Genomic DNA, 20,663 nt, shown 5'->3' with positions numbered 1-20,663 from the left:
AAGACGGTGAGCTACATGTTGAGAGCTTTCATCTTGAGCAGGCTTTTTCTCAGAGTTTGAATAGTGGGCTTTCCACCTTATATTTGAAGCTGTGTGGTTTTTTTGTTTGTTTGCTTGTTGTTGTTGTTAGCTTTGACTATACTGCCTTTGTTTTAAAACAGTTTTCTGCTCTCCCGTTATGACTTGCAATCTTTTGCAGGACCAGTGTAATTTTCTTTTGTAGGCATAAATCTTTCCTTTTGTGCAGGAATGCTGGAGGGATGGTAACCAAACCTTTTGGATGTGCTGTTGTTGAAGGTGGGATGCCTGATGGGGGCGGTTGGGTCAGAAACCCTGTAGTTCTGCGCTGGAAGAGGGAAGGCCTTCTTGGTGTGAGGTTGTTTGCCTTAAGCAGGGCAAAAAGGTCATCTCTGCTCTAGAATCGCGGTAGTTTTAATTAAAATTTCGAGATAAAAATGTCAACACAACCTTTGGTTATAGCACACTTCTTTTTGGACGATGAGCACGTGCAGTTTCTATTTAAACTATACAGCAGTGATAAATGCTCTGGCGATCATAACTTTGTAGGCTGTCTCTTCTGCTTCATTGTGCCCTCAAAAGTACGTCCTACCCTATTCCAGTAAGAGTCCAGTAAGTGACTGCAGATTACTTCATTTTTCTACATTTTTAAATTCCTGTTTTTGCGATAATTCCATCATAAAATAGGATGTAACTTAATAAAATACTAGTCATCTCACTAGAAAGTGAGTATGAATGCTTGTGCGTATTTTTGTTATTTTTTTTGGTAGAGAGAGTACAGAGACTGAAGGAGAAGTCTTCAGTGGAAAAGTCTACACCCTGGCAAGGGTGGTGGTGGCAGGAGAAATGCCATTTGTAGAAACTGGCTGAAAGTAGGGGGCGGGGGTAAAAGGTTTGTTTGCCTTGGAGATTTAGGATTGCAGCTGTTTTGAATCTTATGTATTATTGTCTTTCTAAGTGTTTTTAGCAGACTGGGGACAAGCTGTAAAACCAACTGTTGCCAGTCAAGGTCATTTTCCAAATTGGTCCTTTATTTCCCACCCACCACCCCAAACGGGGCCGTTTCTTCCCCCCAGGAAAAGGAATATCCACTGGGCTGAAGCTTCATGTCTGAATTTCCATTGAGGTGAAATTGCTGGCTGCTGACTTGGAGTATTTCCTGTTTTTCTGGGCTAGTTGTCAGTATTCTGGCAAAAGTCTAATAGAAAGCCAGTGGAGAAAGACAAAAAAATAAACCTTTACCTTTTTTTTTTCTTTCCCTACGATCACATTTTTAAAATGATGTGTGTGAAGATCTCAGGTCTAAGCTTTTTGTTTTTTTTTTTTGTCCCCCCTCAGTGTGAAGCTGGTATGTCTGAGCTGAGTTAGGCCAAGTGTTTTTTTGGAGAGGCAGGAAGGCTTGGGCTCTGCAGCAGTTTGCTTCTTCCTGTTGTCCAGTGGTGGGTTTGTCCGTCTTCCAGGGATGTTCAGGTGGTTGTCATGTAACTTCTGACCTGAACGGTGCTTCTGAGGCGCTGTCTGTAGGAAGTAATATCGGAGTGATGGTTGCTGAATGAAATCTTTTTTCTACCAATTCCATTTTCCATAAATTCTTTCAAGAATGCAGGATTTAAAAGGGTCTTTCCTGTTCATCGGGTCCAATCCCATGCTGTTTACAAACATTATCCAGCTAATCAAATTCTCAAACTCTGCCTTCATGTGTTTTATTTTCCTCCTGCTACTTCTGATTTAAAGGCTGTTCCAAGCCCTCACTGTTTTTCAGTCATCTGATTTCCATCAGAAATACATTTATAACTAGTTCCTAGGAAATTTTCTTCTTAACAGGATGGAACAGCAGCAACTTGAGATGAAGATCCATTTTGGTGTCAACCCTTGCCCCTCGATGTCTTACAAGAAATTTCTGACAGCTTTCTTTGCAATCTCCTGTGTGGCAGCTTCTTTCCTGTTTTTTTTTTTTCTTTTTCTTTTTGAAGATGGTTTATGGGAATTTTAATTCAGTGTATGAGACCACATGTACCTTAATGCCTTGTACAGTGGCATTAATAAACTCTCATCACTGGGAGAGGTGTCCTGCTTCATATATTTCTTGTGTTTGCTTTATTCGTGACAGCATCACATGAGCATATATTGATCCTGTGGTCAGCTAATGTATCTGAATCTTGTTAAGCCAACATTGTGGCATAATAGTCCAGTTCTAGTCTGTATTATAAAGTTAGCTGGCGATAAAAGCTGTAAATTACCAGCAGGGCTGTTTCTGTCTCTTGTTTAATGACAAGCCCCTCAAATTGATATCCTTTCCACGTAACCTGTTGCTTTTGCTTGTCCTGTGCATCCTCACTTTTTCTAGTTTAAATAACTTTCCATCTGGTATAGTATGAAGCTGAGCTCTCTAGATAGGCCCTATTTTTCGCAATTCTCTTGTATTTTAACCCATTTCCTCCAGATATGTATTTTCTTCAAAGTATTTTCTGAAGTCTTGTATCCTAACTAGCCTGAATCACTTTTTTCTTGCATCACCTTATAGTTTCACTGCTCCTTTAATCAAATCTACTAGTCAAAATTTCTAGTCATATATTTTGATTCCATCATGTACTTAGTATCTTGAACCAATAGAAGGATTTGATAAAGTATGTATGTATTTGGTATTTGCCCTTTAAATACTTCAGTGTTCATCTGTCTCCTTTCAGATGCTTTCAGAAAGCAGAGGCATTTTGTCCTAGTTTAGATGTTGTCTTCTCTACCATTCCTAACCACAGGGTCTTTAAGCATTATGTACTTGTGAGATCTAACTTAATTTGACTTTTGGTAGTTTACTGAATGGCGGGATTTTTTTTGAATGTTAAGAGAAATTGTATTTGCAGAGCACTTCTATTTTTGCAGGCTGTGCTGATAAGAGGCCTCTTGTTTAGTTTGGCCTGAAGTCCTACCTTACAAGTTATTTCCTGGTTGACTGATAGCTTTTGCACCTCTTAAATTTGCTCATCTGGAAGGTAAAGAAATTCACATCCTACTGGTAGCCCAAGAACCTAGTCACCCACCTAATGACTTCAGTGGGTTTTAACAAATTTCGTAGTTTATCAAAGCTTGTCCTCCTGAAATTATTTTCCAAGAAAATGATCAAAATCAAGTATTGAAATTTAACTAAAGAAGCAAGTGGGTATTTAATGCTCTTAAAGTAGGAGGTAATTCCCAACAAAGCATGTGTGATAACTTTAGATCTTTCTCCTCATCCAGATGTGCCCCTGAGGTGAACTGTGGATAACCAAATGAACCTTTTTTTTTCTTTGCTCATTACGTTTGAATTTCTTTTTTGAAGGAATCTCCTTTTGTAGTGCTTTTGTACTCTGCTGTGGGTTGTCAGGTGCTTACTTGTAGTATCGCTTCTCACAGAAAATTTAACGTTTGTAACAGAAAATTTACCGCTCGTCTAGCGAGCTTCTGGATTTGAAACTGGGGAGCTTTGTGCTGAGTCCTGCCCAGCAGTTCCTTGACTCTTTATCAAGGGTGTTTACCTTTCGCTTGGTGTGTTAGCTTCCTGTTTCCTTGTGGGGCTTTTTGTTGTTATTGTGTAATTGCATAAAGGGTACATGTGCTGGAAACAATAGCACAGGTTTGTCAGCGGGTCCTAACGCAGTTGGCCAGAAGCTATTTTTGTGTGCTAGAACTCATCTGCGATGTTAGGATGAAGCTTTCTAAACTTAAGGCCTGCTCCTGAATCTCTTTCCAGGCTTTGTAGCTTTCCTGCTCTTTATCGCTTGCCACAGTCTGGCTAATGCCCACTCACGTAGAATTTATCCTTTTGAACTGATCGGTGTTCATAAACCCAACCTTTCAGCTGGAATAACTAGATTGAAATGCAATTCAGATGATACGTATTGGTTGTGTATATTATCCTGTTTAAGTGAATGCTATAGTACGTAAACATTAATTTGTTGGGCAAAACCCAGTGCTAAAATAAAAAGTAGCTACGGGTGGTCCAGGTGTGAGCCCTTTTCTCTGTCTGGCTTGACTCTGTCTGGTGCCTGGTACGGTCTAATGAGATGAGATGCTAAGCTCATTTTGTCAGCTCATAATAAATAACCCATGTACTGGTTAAGTAGTTATTCACTATTTCAGCTAGTTAATTCCCTTCTAGATACTTCGTGGTTTACACTTTTGGGAGCAGCTGGTGGCTCATGGGGCATAAGGTATTAAAACAGCACTAATTTGATACCGCCAGAGGAGCTGTCAGTTTGCGTTCTGCATGCTGCTTCCTTCCAGGGTACGATTTACCTTTTCCTGCCTTGTAGGAGAAGGTGGCAGTAGTCAGAACTGGTGTGTAACAGTTCTTTGTGGGACTCCTTGCTGAAGGCTGAATGGCAGAAGCGGAGGAAAAACGTTTGCCTTCCTCATCACGTTCAGCGAAGTGTGGCCGAGTGCCTGTTGTAATTGCTCACTGCTGAGGGCTCAGGAGCTGTTCTGCTTGCAACTTATTCTTAACTAGTGTTGATACTGTCAAATAAATCAATTCCTTTCTTTAAGGAACTCTTTGGTTCAGTGAATCTTTACTTTTCAACTTGGTAATGACGCATGTTTTTCTCACTATGTAAATAGACAAAACTAATAATAAACCCCAGATATCTGAAATTCTGTCTGCTACATGTGACTCTGTAGGCTCTAGGAATATGTTTGCAGTTATTTAAATACTGTATTTTCTTTGAGTTGCAGAAAGACAATGGGACCACTGGCTTGCTGACGGAAAACGCACTTCTCCAAGAAATTGAAGGACAGAATCAAGAACTGTCAGCTTTTTCTCAAACAGTTATGAAGTAAGAAATTGATGAAATTAAATTAACTTTCGGAAAAAGAAGTTAAATAAATCATTATTACTTTTGTATTGGAAAAATTAAATTCAGTCAGAAGTTTTCAGTTCGAGAGGGCCAGCCCTAGGTTTTGGGGTTATTTTTGCTTGATGAAGCAGGTTTTTGGTATGTGTTTTTTTTTCCCTTTGCTTGTTCCAGTTTTTCCTGTTTTTAGCATGGTTTTCAAAAATGCAACAAAATTCTTAAGGTGTTCAGTAGTATCAAGTTTTCTGAGTGATTTTTGTCTCCTTTTTATTCTTTTGGTCCTATGACCTTCTACAGTTGTAGATTTTCCTCTCATTTTTTTCCCTGTGTTTGTAATACTTTCTATTTTTACTCTCAAAATATTTTTTGTATCTGCATATATATCCTTCTTATATATTACTGTTTCTCAATATAAGTTATTTGGAAAGAATTTGGTCTTTTTCTTTACTGATATACCTCAGCAAATCCTATTACTCAAATGGCTTTCTAAATCTTAAATACCCTTTTTTTGTTTGTTTGGTTGGTTGGTTTGGTTTTTTTCTTCCACAAGTGGAGCTCTTTAAGAAAAATCTGACAAAAACAGATACAAACCCTAAATTTGTTCCTGCTTTGATGGGGTAGTGGAATTTCTTAAATAAGATACCAAGGAAGATAAAAAGCAGTTATCACAGTACTGTCTATTCATTACTAGGTGAACATGTTTTATGTTGTTTGTGTCGTAAAGAACAGCCTTTCCCCTAATTTAAGCCTCTTTGTCAAATTCCACGGCTTAATTTAAACTTCTGAGTAGTATGTAGACTTCCACAAATTTAACGTGTAAAGAGTTTTTGTGGTCTTTTGTACATGAAAGAAATTACCCTGTTTTTTTTAAAAATTCAATTTTAGGCAAATGTTGTGGATTAGCTTTTTCAAAACTGTTTTAGAGCTAAGCTTCTACAGAATCTGGGTATGTCCTGTAAGCGTTGACCTATTAAGTATTTTAAGCTATATGAAAAATCTGCCTAATTAAAAACTATTTTTTTCCCCTCTAACTACTGACATATAATTATTGTGGGCGGTGTTCTGTTGAGAGTAGAAAAATTAAATGTTTTTGTGTATACAGTTTAGGTAAGAGCAATAGGCATTCTTTACTGCTTTGGCTTGTGGTTATCACAATGTTCTTTTGCTTTAGTCGTAAACTTGCCATTGCGATGCTTCATAAACTCTTTCTATTTACAGACTGAGGACCAAGTTTCCATATGCTAATCAGCAAACAAATCCAGGATATGTGCTGAGTCCAATCATGCTGCAAAGAAATATAAGTGGGGAGAGTGCCAGTATCAAAGTTTCTATAGAAATCCAAGGATTCCAGCAACCAGTAACTTTTACATGCGATGGTATGTTTCTACTTTTTGAACTGGAACTTGCTTGTAAGGCTTAGAATGGTGGGCTGAGACTGCATGCCCAGTCTAGGCCAGTGGCTTTCAATTTTATAATCCCTGGGTCTCAGGTGCGTGGATTGTCTGTGGGGAATGTGAAAAAGGTAATTGAAGAAAGAACCTGAATGTGGGTCACTGCCTCCATCCATCAGAAGATATTTAGAAGCTGACAAAACGAAGTAGTTTTTTTTTCAAAAAAAAAAAGTAAAACAGCTAAACAGGAGCGCAGTTCTATCCAAAACTAGGAATATTAAAACCAGCTTTTCTAGTGTTTGACCTAACAAACCAAATTACCTACTTAATGGTAATTTGGGGGGGTGGGCAGAGGGGAAATAAGCTCTTAACTTTCATCAAGTTTTTATTCAAATGTATGCTAGAATGCTGAAATAAAGCTATTTCAGGTTATCTGGAAATTCAGACAAATTGCTGTTGGGAATTGAGAATAAATACTGAAATTATGCTAGCTATCATGCAAGTTCAATATGTTCTTATGAACATAAATACTAAAGTAATACTAGTTTGTTGTGCTGCAACTAGCTGGCCAAGTTCATGGGTAACCAAGCATATTATCTTGGAACGGAATTTTTGGGTTTGCCTTGTACAAAAAATCATATTCTGTGCAGTCAACACTGCACGGCCTGTCTGTATTAAGGCTGTAACCCTGGATGCCATCAACTTCGGGTAGCTCTTGGTGATAAAATAACTGCTACTACTAAACAACAAAAAAACACTGAGGGTCCTGCTGAAAAAATAAAATGCCTTTATATAGTGTTTTTAGGGAATATCGAAGCATTTAATATTTTTGGCAGATGATTTAAAGATGATCAGAAAATAGGTAGGGAGGTGTATGGAGCATTTTGTACTTAAACCTTCTGTGTTAAAACATATGACTTTTTTTTCCTGAGTGACAGTCAGTGGCTGTAAGGGAATAAATGTGGGGGCTGAGATTATTTCTTTTGCTCTGTGTTTGCTGGGTGGAAAGGAAAGACTACTTCCAAACCAGCATCTGACACCTTGTGTAAAAGCATTGGAGTTGCTGTTTGCAAAAGCTTGGTGATGCTTCCTGAGATCTGATCTGTACAATGTGGAAACTGCCTTAGACAGGTAGAAAGGGAAAAGAAAACTGTCAGTAGGACTTGCCTCTGCTACAGCTGACGTTCATTTCCTCAAAAGCAGAACAAATAGGAAAGTTCTGTCTTCAACTTTTAAGATCATGATTTTTAAACTTCTGTAAGCTTTGGCTTCACTTAATTGTGTGAAGTACTTGCTGAATAAGGCCATCTTATTAATAAAATAACATGCTTTTCTCATGTAAAAACTCCTGCAAAGCATGTTGCAAATTAGCTGGTTTCGTACTTTTAGTCAAATGACTACACTGTATCATAATTTAAATAGGATTGATTCATTTCTGGCAGGCTTTAGAATATACCTTTGTTTGCGGTAAAACGTGAAGATTTCAGACGATGAAATTCAGGAGAATATAAAAGCATAAGTCTTCTATGAGTATAAAAATAAATTTAAATAAAGAACAACTACAACCTGTTAGTGAACTATGCTTAAATTCATTTGCAATACACCTATATTTAACTTGTAGATGTAATTTCTTTGAACAGTGAGTTCCCCTGTTGAGCTTATAATAATGCAGGCACTTTGCTGGGTGCATGATGACTTGAGTGAAGTGGACATTGGCAGCTATATCCTGAAGGTCTGTGGCCAAGAAGAAGTTTTACAGAAGTAAGCAAACTCTTTTTCATTAATGTTTAACTTCGTACTTTTTCAAGGCACAGTAATTGGCAAGTATATTTTTAATGATTAAATGTGTGAGAGCAGAACTCTTCAAAATGTAGAAGACGCATGTTTTGCACAAAGATCAGAAGTCCTTAGAGTTGCTGTGGGATACAGCAAATTAGGTTCTTAACAGCTTCCTAGAAGTCTATTCTAATCTGCCATCTGTTGTGTTGACATCAGGGTTTTGTTTTTTTTTCACATGCAGATTTCTAGATCTTTTCTGTAGATGAATGTTATAGTTTTCAGCTGCTCTTTAAATCCCAACAGTCAGGGGAAAAAAATCTGCTGGCAATTTCTAATCTGAAATAATCTGAATTCTTTCAAAACTAATGGCTTGCAAATCCCCATTGGTTTTCTGGATTAGAATATTTGCTTTCAGTGTTAACTGTAGTAGTTAAGACCTTTAGCAAAAATGTAGCTATCTGTAATAGTATACTAGAACTTCCACAGAAGTGAAAAACTGTATCAAGAAGTTTGATGTGAAGATTGATTTACCATTTTCTTATTGTGAACCCAACAGGTGGCCTTAAATATTCCACGTCAGATCCCTGAAAAACACTGAATATTTTTGGTGTAAATAACTATAGCTTTCATTTGTTTAACAGTAAGCACTGTGTAGGAAGCCATGAATATATTCAGAACTGTCGGAAATGGGATACAGAAATTAAACTGCAGCTCGTGACTCACAGCGTAATATGCAGAGGTCTGGCACGAACAGTAAGTACCTCCTAAAATGCAGCAGCAATATAAACCTTCAAGAGTATGGGAGTTTGTCAGAGTTGATGGATCTGAGGTGTAACTGTCTTGTTTAATTAACAAATAAGTAAATCTGTACGGTGTTGGAAATCGTATTCTCCTGTACTAAGAGTATGTGAAATATCCTCAATATCGATAATGTCTGTTATTGAGACCAAGTATTGTAACTGGAAAATGTGCGTGAGCACGTGGACTAAGCTTGAGGCCTGAAAGAGAAGTGGCAAACGTCAGCATTAAATCCAAGTTGAGAACAGTTTTTGAGTTCAGTTAGGTAGGTATCTGACCATCAAAGAGGGAACAAAGAGTACTTGATGCTTGTGGAGTTAGGCACTCCGTCGCTGTTTATCCGCTTTCCCCCCGTGTCAATGTGTACACCTTTCCTAGGCTACCAGTTAGTTATTTCTTTTTGTCTTTGAGAGACCACTTTGCGTCCTTCCCCTTCCGCAGGTATTAGTAATGAGATTTCTAAAACAGTATTAGAAATTACAGGAAGTTGGGAACTGGACTGAATATCTAATATCTTACTGCAGGAAGAAGATGACAGAACACCCATACACCTAACCAAACACCTCTACAAGGTAGAAAAGCCTTTCAGAGAACCTATTATAAGGTAATATTGTGTGTTTTTTTTCATTACCAAGTGCACTGCTGAATTTCTGTCTTGAGGTTATGTTACACTCTTGCAGTGGCATTCAACAATTACTATTTCTTGCAGGTGTTCTATTGAAGAGCTTCTTGAAGTCTATCATAAGCAAATTGAAATAGTTCTTAAAAATGAGGTAAGTTCTTTGTAAATTATTGCTGAACCAAAAGTAGCATGAGAACATTTACAGATAAGATAGTTGGAGGAAATAGACTTTCTTGTCTTGGGGAAACTAAAGACCTGAACAAGCTGTCAGATGAAATTTGGAATCATGGATTTTTGCATTGCTTTTCAGTTTTCTTTCTAGCTTTTCTTGCAAAGTAATCATTACCTAATCATCACAACTATCAATGTGTCTTCCAAGTCCTGGAATGCAAAACCTTTTCCTCAAAAATGCTGGAAGAGATAAATATAGGGAAAAAGGTCTGAGTCTTGACTGTCAGTTATTATTCATGAAGGGTATATTAGTAACAAAAATTTACGCAAGTTAGCAGTAACACTTGTGCACAATGGGAGTTAGAAGTGAAGCATTTTTGGAACAGCGAAGTTGGTTATGCTTCATGTAAAACTATCTTATTCTGTGCTATTGAGTTGATTTAAAATACAATGTCAAAATCAGTGGCTATTTCACTGTATCACAAATAATCTAAAACAAGTTGATGTGAAATAATTTGGAGTAATTTCCCGAATGCAAAAGGTAGCTGAAGATGATAACCTACTTTGCTCATTTCTGGAAGGACTGTCTTAGTTTAACTCCTGAGAGTAATTTAACTTGGAGACTGAAACCTTAGATACCTTCTTTAAGAAGTATGTTTCTTAAACAGTTTCTATAAGGAAGAGTCTTAAAATGAGTGCCTTGGTGGAAATGAAAAACATTGTGATGAAGTCTGTTTTATTGCCTTTCCAGGAGTGCAGGTTTCAACAAGCTTTTGTCTGCTATTTACATATCCCCTTAATACCATTCGATCGTAAGATTTTCTAATGCCTTTGGTGATTCACCACACTTTCAGGGGCAGTTTTGAACACAGTTTTGTTGTAGAATAATGAGATATTAGTGCTCCTTGAGATAGTGGTGTTTTTGTTGCTTTGCTCTTGCAGCTGCCTCAGCTTGGTTGTTTAACTGCAATTTCACAGGCTGAGATGAGGAATGCAAAACATCAGAATTCACACTTAGGTTCTGCTCTAACCACAGAGTATTTCTGAAGGTGGGAGATGGATCTTGTAGGTAATGACTAGGTCCAAATATCAGCAGTTACTGCATTTAATTTTAATGCTTCCTGAAATGAATTTATGTATGTATTCAGTAGCTGAATCTTGCTAATCAAAGTGAAGCAGGGTAAAAGTGAAGTCATCTGCAAATCACTTGTATTTAGCCTTTGATTTCACATCTATGGACATCTTAAAAGTGAGCTACTGTATTTTTATTAATTTGAGAGCATGTGAGGAAGATAACAGTGGAGACCTTGCTTTTCATATGCCAAACAGCTGTTATCTTCAAAGTGTTAGTTTTCGAAGTAGGCTTAAATATTACAATGTCTTCCAACTTTTATGGTTATTTTCAAACCAGGACGAAGTTAATTGTTGCCAGGTAACTGCCAATCCCATTTGTTTTTTTAATTCAAATGGCTGCTTTGCTATCCATTTGCAGAAATGTTGGAGGAGAGAGGGTGTGTGTGTGGGGGGGGGTATAGGGAAACAGTTTACATCTTAAGAAGAGAAGATTATACTAATTCCTCCTACTCTAACTGCTCAAAAGTGATTGTGAAAGGTCCCTATACTTTAAGCCTTTTAAAAGTAAAGAGATGTTATTTTGAAGACTTTGCTTATATTAAAAGAAAATCTAAGATTCTTTGGATTTAAATTAGGTATTTTTTTCTTCTCTCTGAAGAGGAGGAGGAAGGCAATATTAGGAGATTCCAGATAAGTGTGCAATCTCCCTTCCTTTCCTTCTCCAAGATGGCAGTTTGCCATTGCTTCATCTGTAAGAACTATTTAAGCTTTGTAATATGCAAGGCAATAGTTGTAACAAACATTTTTCAAACAATATGTTAAAGTGAAGTCAAAAAGATAAATGTTCCATTATGGAAGTTATACTGTAGTGTAAGTGTATCTTGAATCTACATGTTTAAGAGGGCTGAAATTGAAAAGCTCCTGCTTTAGCATGATTCCTTCCTCACACTAATTGAATATTTTTTAACTACGCTTTTTTTAAACGTCATGTGGGAATTTGAGTTTAGTATCTCATTAGACAACACTTACCTGCTCAGAACTTAATGGAAAAATGATTGGAAACCGCATGTTTCTGGGGACACCATGCTAGAATGTGTACCAGTCCTGGATATATGGCATTGCTAACTGAGCTACAAGAAAATTCTCAGTACTGAGGCTTTTTGTTTAATCACATTGTTACATTGTAGTTTTATGTAATTGAGATGTGGGTCTCATAATAAAATTGTCTTGGCAATTCATTAAAAAAAAAAGTTTAAAGAAACACTGGGTTGAACAATTGTGATCGGATCAATCTGTTCTTTCATACATTCCTTATCAGAACCAGCATAAAGCAGTAGATCAATTAATTAAGACTGTCAGAAAAATCTGTTCTACATTGGATGGTGTAGAGACTCCTGCAATAACGGAATCTGTAAAGAAGCTAAGGAGGGCTGTTAATCTTCCAAGGACTAAAAACACCGAGGTAAACTTTAACACTATAAGTTGCGTTCTGAGGTATGCTTTCTAACAGCAATGAATATTATTTCATAATCTTCAGTAGCTGCAAATATTGACAACAGTACAGTCAGGGTTATGTTTTTTTGGTGGTGGTGGTGGTGGTGGTTATTTTTTTATTTGGTAACATCAGTTTATTTTAACAATTTGCTATTAATGCATTAATCACTTTGGTCTTGGAATCCTTTCTTGTTCCAAACAGCAGCTTTAACCTAGTTTTAAAGTCACAGCAGATGCTGTTAAATCTGACCAGGGAAACTGACAGCTAGCTCATGCTCTCTGAAATCAATGCAGTTACACTTAGATAAGGAATTCACGTTGTATTTTTTGTGCAGTATTTATGTGAATAGTAACAACGTTTTAAAAACTCTAGCAGTCCATGTTCCTGGATTCCTGAACATATGGACAAAAATAAAATTTCTCCAGTAGTGCAGAATTTGATAAAACTGGCTTACCGTGAGCAGGTAATTTGAGCAGAATTGGCCTCGCATCACTTTGTCAGAAAGTCATTAAAGCAAAAAGTATGCAAATAAAAAGGCTAAATAGCCTTGTAATGCCATTTCTGTTGTCTTGCTGTTGTATTAGAGAGAGTGGTGATTCCCGTGCTGTTCTATTTGCTTTTTTTGGCTTCATCAATGTACTGATATATTTGGAATACTGAGCTGAATTTTTGCAAAATGCACAGTCTGAATAAATATAGCTGTCACCAGCACTAAAATTCTTGCAGACGAATACAGGAAATTGGTATAAAAGCTGAGGGAAATACAACATGTATTTCTCCAGTGTTTGTGTTTTTGGTAGGAGAAAACCATACAAATAATTAGACTGCATTGTAAAAATAACTTCCACAAGAAATGCTATCCCAGCAGGATTTGGAAAAGGTACCTCTTTATCAGTAAAAAACTTTAATTTTCTTGTGATGAAAACTGGCTTGAATGGCAATGTATATGAAGGATTGCTTTCAGAAACCTAGCTAAACCTTTTGTAAGATACTGTTTGTGTGTGTTTTTTCTTTAGTAATTGGTTTGTGGTTCAATGTTCTGGCCAAACATGTAAAAGAAAATAGTAGATTTTCAAGCAGAGAATTACATCTGTAGTGCTGTTCCACCAGTGTTTGGCATCCTGTCATCCAAAGTACTTGGATTACTTCAAGTATGGTGGAGACATGGCAGTTCTTCTGAGGGGGGAGAAAGATGCAATCCCCTTACCTGACACCCCTCTCCCCCCAGGTTTCTGTTTTTTTTGTGTTTTTTTTTTTCAGCAGAAATTTTTGACAGTTGAAACTTAATGTTGTCAAGGTGCTCAGTTAATGCACAGAAGGTGTAAGGAGAGCTTTCATTCTGCAAGTCAAGGAATTCATCACGTTTTGCTTTCAAATCACCAGCTCAGTTTTCATTAAAAGTTACAGTTTTATCAAAGTTGAATTTGGCAAGAAATCCTTTCTTATTCGAAGGGAGTAAGTTCCCATAATTTGTTTGTCACCTGTAGACTGCAGCAGTGTCCTTGTTGAGACTAGACATTGCTATGATACCATATCACGTTTAGACTTCCATTTTAGCAGACCAAGAAGCAGACACAACAGATAGTGGCAGTACTTACTCCTCAATTTCCTCAGGTTAACCTATTTTTTTTAAATTCAGAAAATTTATGGTAACTATGCATACAAAGATTCCTGAACAAATGCCACAAAACAGCTGTTAGACTTAAATTGTCGATAATGGAGCTACCGGCTTCTGCTTTCATCTGCAACAGCCCTGAGTTTCCTCTTTATTCGGGGACGATAGAGTATCCTAAGCAATATTCCAACGTAGCTTGTCTTTTAAAAGTTCATAAAGGATGTCAGGATAGTTGTGACTTGACAAAACATGAGCTTTTGAACTTAGTGAGTAGTTACTACACGATGTGGAAATATTGACACTGCCTGTTAACTCTTGGGGAACTTAAATTGAATAAAAGGTATGGTGTGTAAACCCAGATATGGCCCTAATTGAAATGTTTTGTAATTTCTGGAGAAGATAGCTTTTAAGGGCAATGGAAAATGAGTATAGGTTTCTTGTTACTGAAATTTATTCTAACTTACTGTGTAGGTATCCTTAAAATGTGGCGATGACCCTAGCAAGAGTTCATCTGGTGAGTAAAGTTCTTCAATTTTATCTGAAAATTGCTCTAAGGTGGTTATTTTAGGCAGATACACATTAAAGGTAACTTATAAATTAGGTTCACTACAGCCTGAAAGCCCTCTGAAAGTGAGTATAGACCAGTTAACAAGAGCAGTTGAGGCCCTTCTGCAACTCCACATGAATTCATGTAGCAGCAGTTTGGCAGCGATTTCTCCGAAAGATAAGAGTACTAAGGAAGCATGGACTGCCACGGAACATCTCCAGTTCACAGTATTTGCTGCACATGGAATTTTTCCTGGTTGGGTAGCAAAGTAAGTAACTCATTAATTGTAAAATTCATCCTTTTTATTTTGTGGAGTTACTTTTTGTTTACTTCACTTTCTTTTCCTCGTCCAGTTATGAAAAATACTACTTGATTTGTTCTCTGACACATAATGGAAAAGATCTGTTCAAACCTGTTCAGTCCAAGAAGGTTGGCACATACAAGAACTTCTTCTACTTGATTAAATGGGATGAACTGTAAGTGATTTTAGAATGCTAATCGCCACCACCCCCCTCTGCAAAATACTTTGTTTTAGCTAATACCTACCTAGCTGGCTGCTGAATACACTAATTGAATCAGCTCTTGCTTCCAAAGTGTTGAAAGAACTGTGTGAGAGACTGGAGAGCAAAATGAGAAATATTATTCTGAATGGTATTTCGCCCTGTGTTTTAAAACTGGGAATGGAAATTCTGGACAAGCGCCCTGTGCTAATTTATTTATAGTATACAACTATAATGAGTTGGGAAGGTCATAGCATTCTTTGTAATGGGAACAGCTTGCACTGCTTAAAGAAGAAGGATGAATAAAGCTTGCTTTTAAGCAGTGCTCAGATTGTCTAAATGGGGAGGAAAAGCAGCTGACTTTTATTGACATTAATGCTGAATAGTTTTTTGTTCCAAATATGTCACAACAACTTCGTATCTAATTAATAAATCTAATTTAGGATTGTTTCTATAAAGAGATCAGATGCATAAGTGCTTAGAGTATCTGTCTATAGCATATGAGAATGTCTGGTTTGAGCTACTAAAGTTAGGTCTCTTTTTATGGGGCAGGGGAAAAGGGTAGAAAAGGAAGAAGCAGGGGCATGCAGAGAAAAAGGATGGCAGGTGATATCTGAGAGGGGAAAACGTCTTTCATTATCTATACACAAGTTACTCTTTTTGACTTTGTAGTTACCAGGCAGCCTGTCATAACTGAGGTGTCAGATGAGCTCCCATGTTTCCTTATTTCTCTTTTCCTGACTATTTTTAAAGGTCAGAAATGGACTCCAAGGAATACTCCAAAAGTCTACAGTGACAAATTATTTCAGGCCAGGAATGAAAGTTTCAGGTTCTGGAATACATGCCTCCAGAGAGTACTCTGGCCACTTTTTTTTTTTTCTGATATTGCAATGAATTAATTGTCAGGTCTTTTGTTGACAAGTGATAGTGTATTACAGTGAAAGATGTTAAACAGACTGCTTATAAGCTGCTTAGTACAATTGTGGTCTTTTATATTGTAACTGGCTTAGTAGCGTGCTGTGATACCGCACCAAAATGTAATTCAAAAAATTACAGAAAATCAAAGAACGCTTTAAGCAGTGAAAACACTGTAAACAACGATCTGAGTTGTCCAGTGGGGTGTATGCTCCTCAGCTGCTTTCAGTGTGGGTGCTGGGTTTGTACCATCTGGTGAATTTAAATTTCAGTAGTTCTTCAGAGATTAATACATTGGGACAGGAAACTGTTGTCAGCTGCCTCTTCAGTCAGATCTGAGAGATGAGGAGGCAGCTAACATGGAATTGTATGTGTCCTGGTAGTGAGTAGAGTGGGAAGACTGGTTATGCTGGACTGTGCAGTTCTGAGCAAGGAATGTGATTTAATAGACAAAGATTAAAGAGGGTTGTTCTACTGCATATTAAAAAGGGTTGTTCTAAATCTATCTACAGTGCAGAATTGTAACTTGGTAGTTTTTATGAACTATCGGTGTGGGAGATAGTAGAGTGAAATATAATTGCACGGAAACATTTGTCCTTCAGTGTTAATTGCCTTTTTGAAAGCCAAAGGCAGCAACAGATTATATGGATGACAAGCCTGTAATTTACTAATAATTGTTTTTCCTTCTATGTCTGACTTACTTTAATACTTTTATTTTATAGAATAATTTTCCCCATCCAGATTTCACAACTGCCTTTGGAATCAGTCTTGTGTCTGACTTTGTTTGGAATTCTGAATCAAAGTAGTGGAAGTTCTCCTGATTCAAATAAGCAGAGAAAGGGCCCAGAAATGTTGGGTCAGGTTTCTCTACCTCTTTTCGATTTTAGGCGGTAAGTATGCAAAATATGGGTAAGTTTGTTAACATGATTTATTCTATATAAAGTTTAGTACACCTAACTACAGAAACTGCTTCTCTGCTGCTGAACGTAGCAGGAAGTAACAAAGGTAAGAATCTTCAACTGTATCGTTATGGAAATAATATCTTCAGTTAAATTCAATTGGATGGCCCATAGTCACGTAGGCCAAAAGAGATCATGGTAGCAGCAACAGTTTGTAAGTATGCAGCAGCTGAGGATGCAAGCGCACCACCACCACAAGTGGTCCTTTGAGGAATTAATTCACTGACATTTGGATCTGGATCTGTTGCTGCATAAGTCATATGCAGTTAAAGTATCTGCAGGTGTCACTGTCTGCTGAACTGAAAGCCTCCCTTCTACACTGAGAGCGCGTTGTCTTGATGGGTGGCATTTCATGAGTTCTGAAAGTATATCATATTGGCTAGAGATAGTTCAGTTGGCATTCATGTATATTTTAGCACATGAAGTGCAGGCAGCCACTTCTCAGCCAATTCATGAGCTACAGTGATAGAGAATGCAACTTGCAAAAGAAAGTATTGGCAGCGAGTGATGGATTCAGGAGGAATAGTGTCTAGTGCAATACAAAAGAGAACAGAATCCTGACAGCAGGTAACTAATGTACTGTCCTTCCATGTCACTAGGTAAGAGGGCCTTTTACCTTAAAACTGTATTAAGATAGGAAAGAATAACTCTTCATCCAGTTCTTTTTGTAAAGCTAAATATGGCGATGGCTCTGTGTTGTAACTAAAATACCTTTAATTCAAGGTTTGCAGTATTTCTAAGTACTATTATTCTTTAGAGGCATCTTTGCTTTGGCTGTAAAATAATCAATGCTGCATGTTTCATTAAGTTTACATATACAGGAGCAAAATCAGAGAATTAAATTCGATTAAATATCTTACCTTTTGCATAGATTGATTTTAATACTCTTAAATTTCTAAGCCCGTTCGTTAATAGGGTGGCAATAAATAAGCCAGCAAGAGAATGAAAATACTGTTCTAAAACACACGTATCTTTTAAAATACATGTATAGTTTCATAGCAGAAATGGCTCATTTTGCCTGTTAACCTATATGAGTAATAGAGATCACGGGATATTCTGAAGTGGTTCCTTTTGATTCAAAGCTGGGTTTCTTTAAAAAATAAAAATTAAAAATTCTGTTTAATCCTGTTACACTTCCGGAGTACTTCTAGTTTGAACTGATCTTTCTTCAGATGTGGTTGTTGGATCCTGTTAAACTTCTTATATCACTAAGAATGAAAAGCCTACTGTAATTTTCCTCAGATAATGTTCCTGCACTTTCCTGTTCCTTGAAACTTTCATCACTAAGTGATGAATATTCCAAAATGCTAATCATCTGATGAAGTGTGTGTGGAGTGGCTTAAAATATCTTTGCTTGTGGATGAGACAGAAGGCTATAGCAAGTGTATTAAACATAGAAACTCTTAAAAAGAACAAGCTGTTAAGTTACGCTTTGTGGCATGATCTAGTAATTTTTATTGGCGCCACAAACTCCCAGTTAATCAATATTTACATAAATAAAGAACTGTTCTTTAAAACATATGAATACCAAACCATTTCTTGAAATATACTGAAAGCTTGGCCATTGAGCGGTCTTTTGAGAGATGTTATTTTCATTTTTAAAGATGGACAGAAGTCTGCTGTGCTTTGGATTACAGTGCTTCTTGATTTATGAAATACCTTAGTTGTGCCTCATTACAGTTGGAAACTACTAACATTGGAAATAAATTGGCAAATATCAATGTCACCTGATATGCCCTAGGAGAACCTAGTAATGTGGAAAGTCCAGGGAAGTGATAATTTCTGTAATATTCATATGCTTATATCTTTCTTCTGAGAGGGTAAGGAGGTTCTTGTGTTTAGTTTATTCCTCAGAGGCAAAAGTATTTGTTTTTTCTTTAAGAAGTTGAGAACGCTTCATTTAGCGGGGTCGACCATGTCAGCACCGAATTTTTCCTCTGCCTTTTTCAATAACAGATGTATGCAGGTTCAAGCATTCTAAGGGACTTAAAACATAAAACATGTCCAGTGAAAGGAAAAAATGGAAGTGACGCTTGATGGACGTGATCCCCTTTTTTAAGCTGATGTTATTTTAATAACTAATACTCCGTTGAAGTAAACAGATTTTGACACTAATACCTGTACATGCTTTTTCTCTCAGATTGCTAACTTGTGGGACAAAGCTCTTGCAACTCTGGACCTCATCGCATCCAAATCACGCATCAGGGATGGCCAGTAAGAAAGGAAATATGGAAAGAATAGTATTGCAGGTTATATATATGCTTCTGACTTGACTACATTTTGTGTGAATGTTGTGACTAACTCATAGAAGAGTGGTAATAGATTGTTCTAGGGAGAGTGTAAATCTTTTCATATATGAAAGCCAGCATAGAATAGCGATTACTATCCTTTACGGGCAAGGGATAGAAAGCTGCATTAAATGTATACAACTCAGATATAGAATCACTATGTTGAAATTGGAGACATTGGAAATGCCTTAATAATACGTGCTATCAGTACTGGGAGAGAAAACCTTTGAAAAGCAATCTGTAGAAATGTGTGCTGAAAGGGGAGTTGTCTAGATCCAAGTAATAGCAATTCCAGTTTCTTCATAGAACATGAGTGCCTCTCATTCTCAATTCAGTGTCCAAATTTTGGTCCCAAGGGAAGGTACTTTGTTAGGCATGGCTTAGAACTCCCAAAATATGGTTAGAGTTGATGGTTTGATTGATACCACTGGGTATGTTTTTTAATAGTTCTGTGTTTACGCGAAGCTCTAAGCATCCTCATTTCACTTCAGAGGAGTACTCCGACTACTGGTTTGTACAACACCACAGTTATCATACAGTTAAGGACCACAATTCTGTGGAATAATTGAGATGGGGGCAGGCAATATTCTGGAAGCAATACCTGAAAACTGTTACATGTGTAGAACTAAAGAATTCAGATGCCTAAACACTTGATGCTGCTGGAAAGGGGAGCTTTCTGCACTGTTCTTAAGAACTTTTTTTTTTAGGTTGACTTTCCATCCCATGCTTTTGATATTGAATATAAAATTCCTCAGGCTGCAAAGACTACTGTGCAACATTCCATAGAAACATTGGAAAAACCACTGAGAGAACGTCTCCTCGCCATTCTCTCTAAGGATAACACCATTGGGTATGTTCACCTCTTTGTAGCTATGATCGCTTTGTACATGACAATTGTACATCTAGGGTGTGGAATATTAATTGATGCTTAAGCTTCTTTAATGTGCTTCTAGTATATTTTGAAGACCTGTGGAGATTTAAACGAGATTGTATGAAACCTGCAAAATAATGGTGCTGACTTAATAAATTCACTTGTGTTTTCTCTGGCCAGTGCCATAATATTCTCCTGTTAGAAAACTGCTACTCTGCCTGGCTGCTGTATATGCCTATTCCTGCTTGATATTTCTTCAGTTACAAGGAGCAGTGACAATTTCAGCAGTTCATATGCCATGAAAGCATTTCTGGCAGGCTATCCTAGTCATCTGCACTGAACTAGCACGAACATTTTGGTTTATTTCAGATTACACTAAAACCTATTCTTGTCCTCTGAAATTTATAACTTTGAACAACTGTTTCCATAACATTTGAGTCTTGTTTTGCACCTGTTATAGATTTTTATGGAGGAAATAGCCATTTTACGTGTCATTCTATTTTGTGTGCAAGGTTATCTGTACGTATACTGTGACCAGTAGCACTGGGGATATGTGGGTGATGTTCTGTAACTTGCGTTATAAACTAAAATGCTTTTGTCTGCAGGCTGTCAAAAGAAGATAAAGAATTTTTGTGGGAGAAGAGACATTATTGTCATACTCATACTAATAGCTTACCAAAAATACTGGCTAGTGCCCCTCACTGGGACTGGGCAAGTCTTCCAGAAATATATTCATTACTTCAGCAGTGGCCTCCTTTATCACCCTTAGCTGCACTGGAACTACTTGATTCAAA

At 37.2% G+C, this 20,663-nt stretch overlaps 1 protein-coding gene across 4 annotated transcripts in view; it reads left to right on the top strand.

The window, feature by feature from the left end:
• The window catches only part of PIK3C2A (phosphatidylinositol-4-phosphate 3-kinase catalytic subunit type 2 alpha), a 49,545-nt gene that overhangs the window by 13,401 nt on the left and 15,481 nt on the right, over positions 1-20,663 (top strand). For all 4 annotated transcript variants that reach the window (XM_080595754.1, XM_080595757.1, XM_080595755.1 and 1 more), the window contains exons 3-16: positions 4,726-4,826; positions 6,063-6,220; positions 7,876-7,996; positions 8,656-8,767; positions 9,337-9,416; positions 9,522-9,585; positions 11,998-12,141; positions 14,261-14,303; positions 14,391-14,604; positions 14,690-14,812; positions 16,474-16,641; positions 18,851-18,959; positions 19,706-19,848; positions 20,475-20,663. In XM_080595754.1, the coding sequence (XP_080451880.1) occupies positions 4,726-4,826; positions 6,063-6,220; positions 7,876-7,996; positions 8,656-8,767; positions 9,337-9,416; positions 9,522-9,585; positions 11,998-12,141; positions 14,261-14,303; positions 14,391-14,604; positions 14,690-14,812; positions 16,474-16,641; positions 18,851-18,959; positions 19,706-19,848; positions 20,475-20,663 (1,769 nt within the window). The remainder of the gene's footprint in view (positions 1-4,725; positions 4,827-6,062; positions 6,221-7,875; positions 7,997-8,655; positions 8,768-9,336; positions 9,417-9,521; positions 9,586-11,997; positions 12,142-14,260; positions 14,304-14,390; positions 14,605-14,689; positions 14,813-16,473; positions 16,642-18,850; positions 18,960-19,705; positions 19,849-20,474) is intronic.

Source organism: Anser brachyrhynchus, assembly GCF_964034855.1.
Source record: "Anser brachyrhynchus genome assembly, chromosome: 5".
NCBI classification, from domain to species: domain Eukaryota; kingdom Metazoa; phylum Chordata; class Aves; order Anseriformes; family Anatidae; genus Anser; species Anser brachyrhynchus.
Note: the sequence above shows the minus strand (reverse complement) of the source record. Positions and strands in the feature narration are given on the sequence as shown.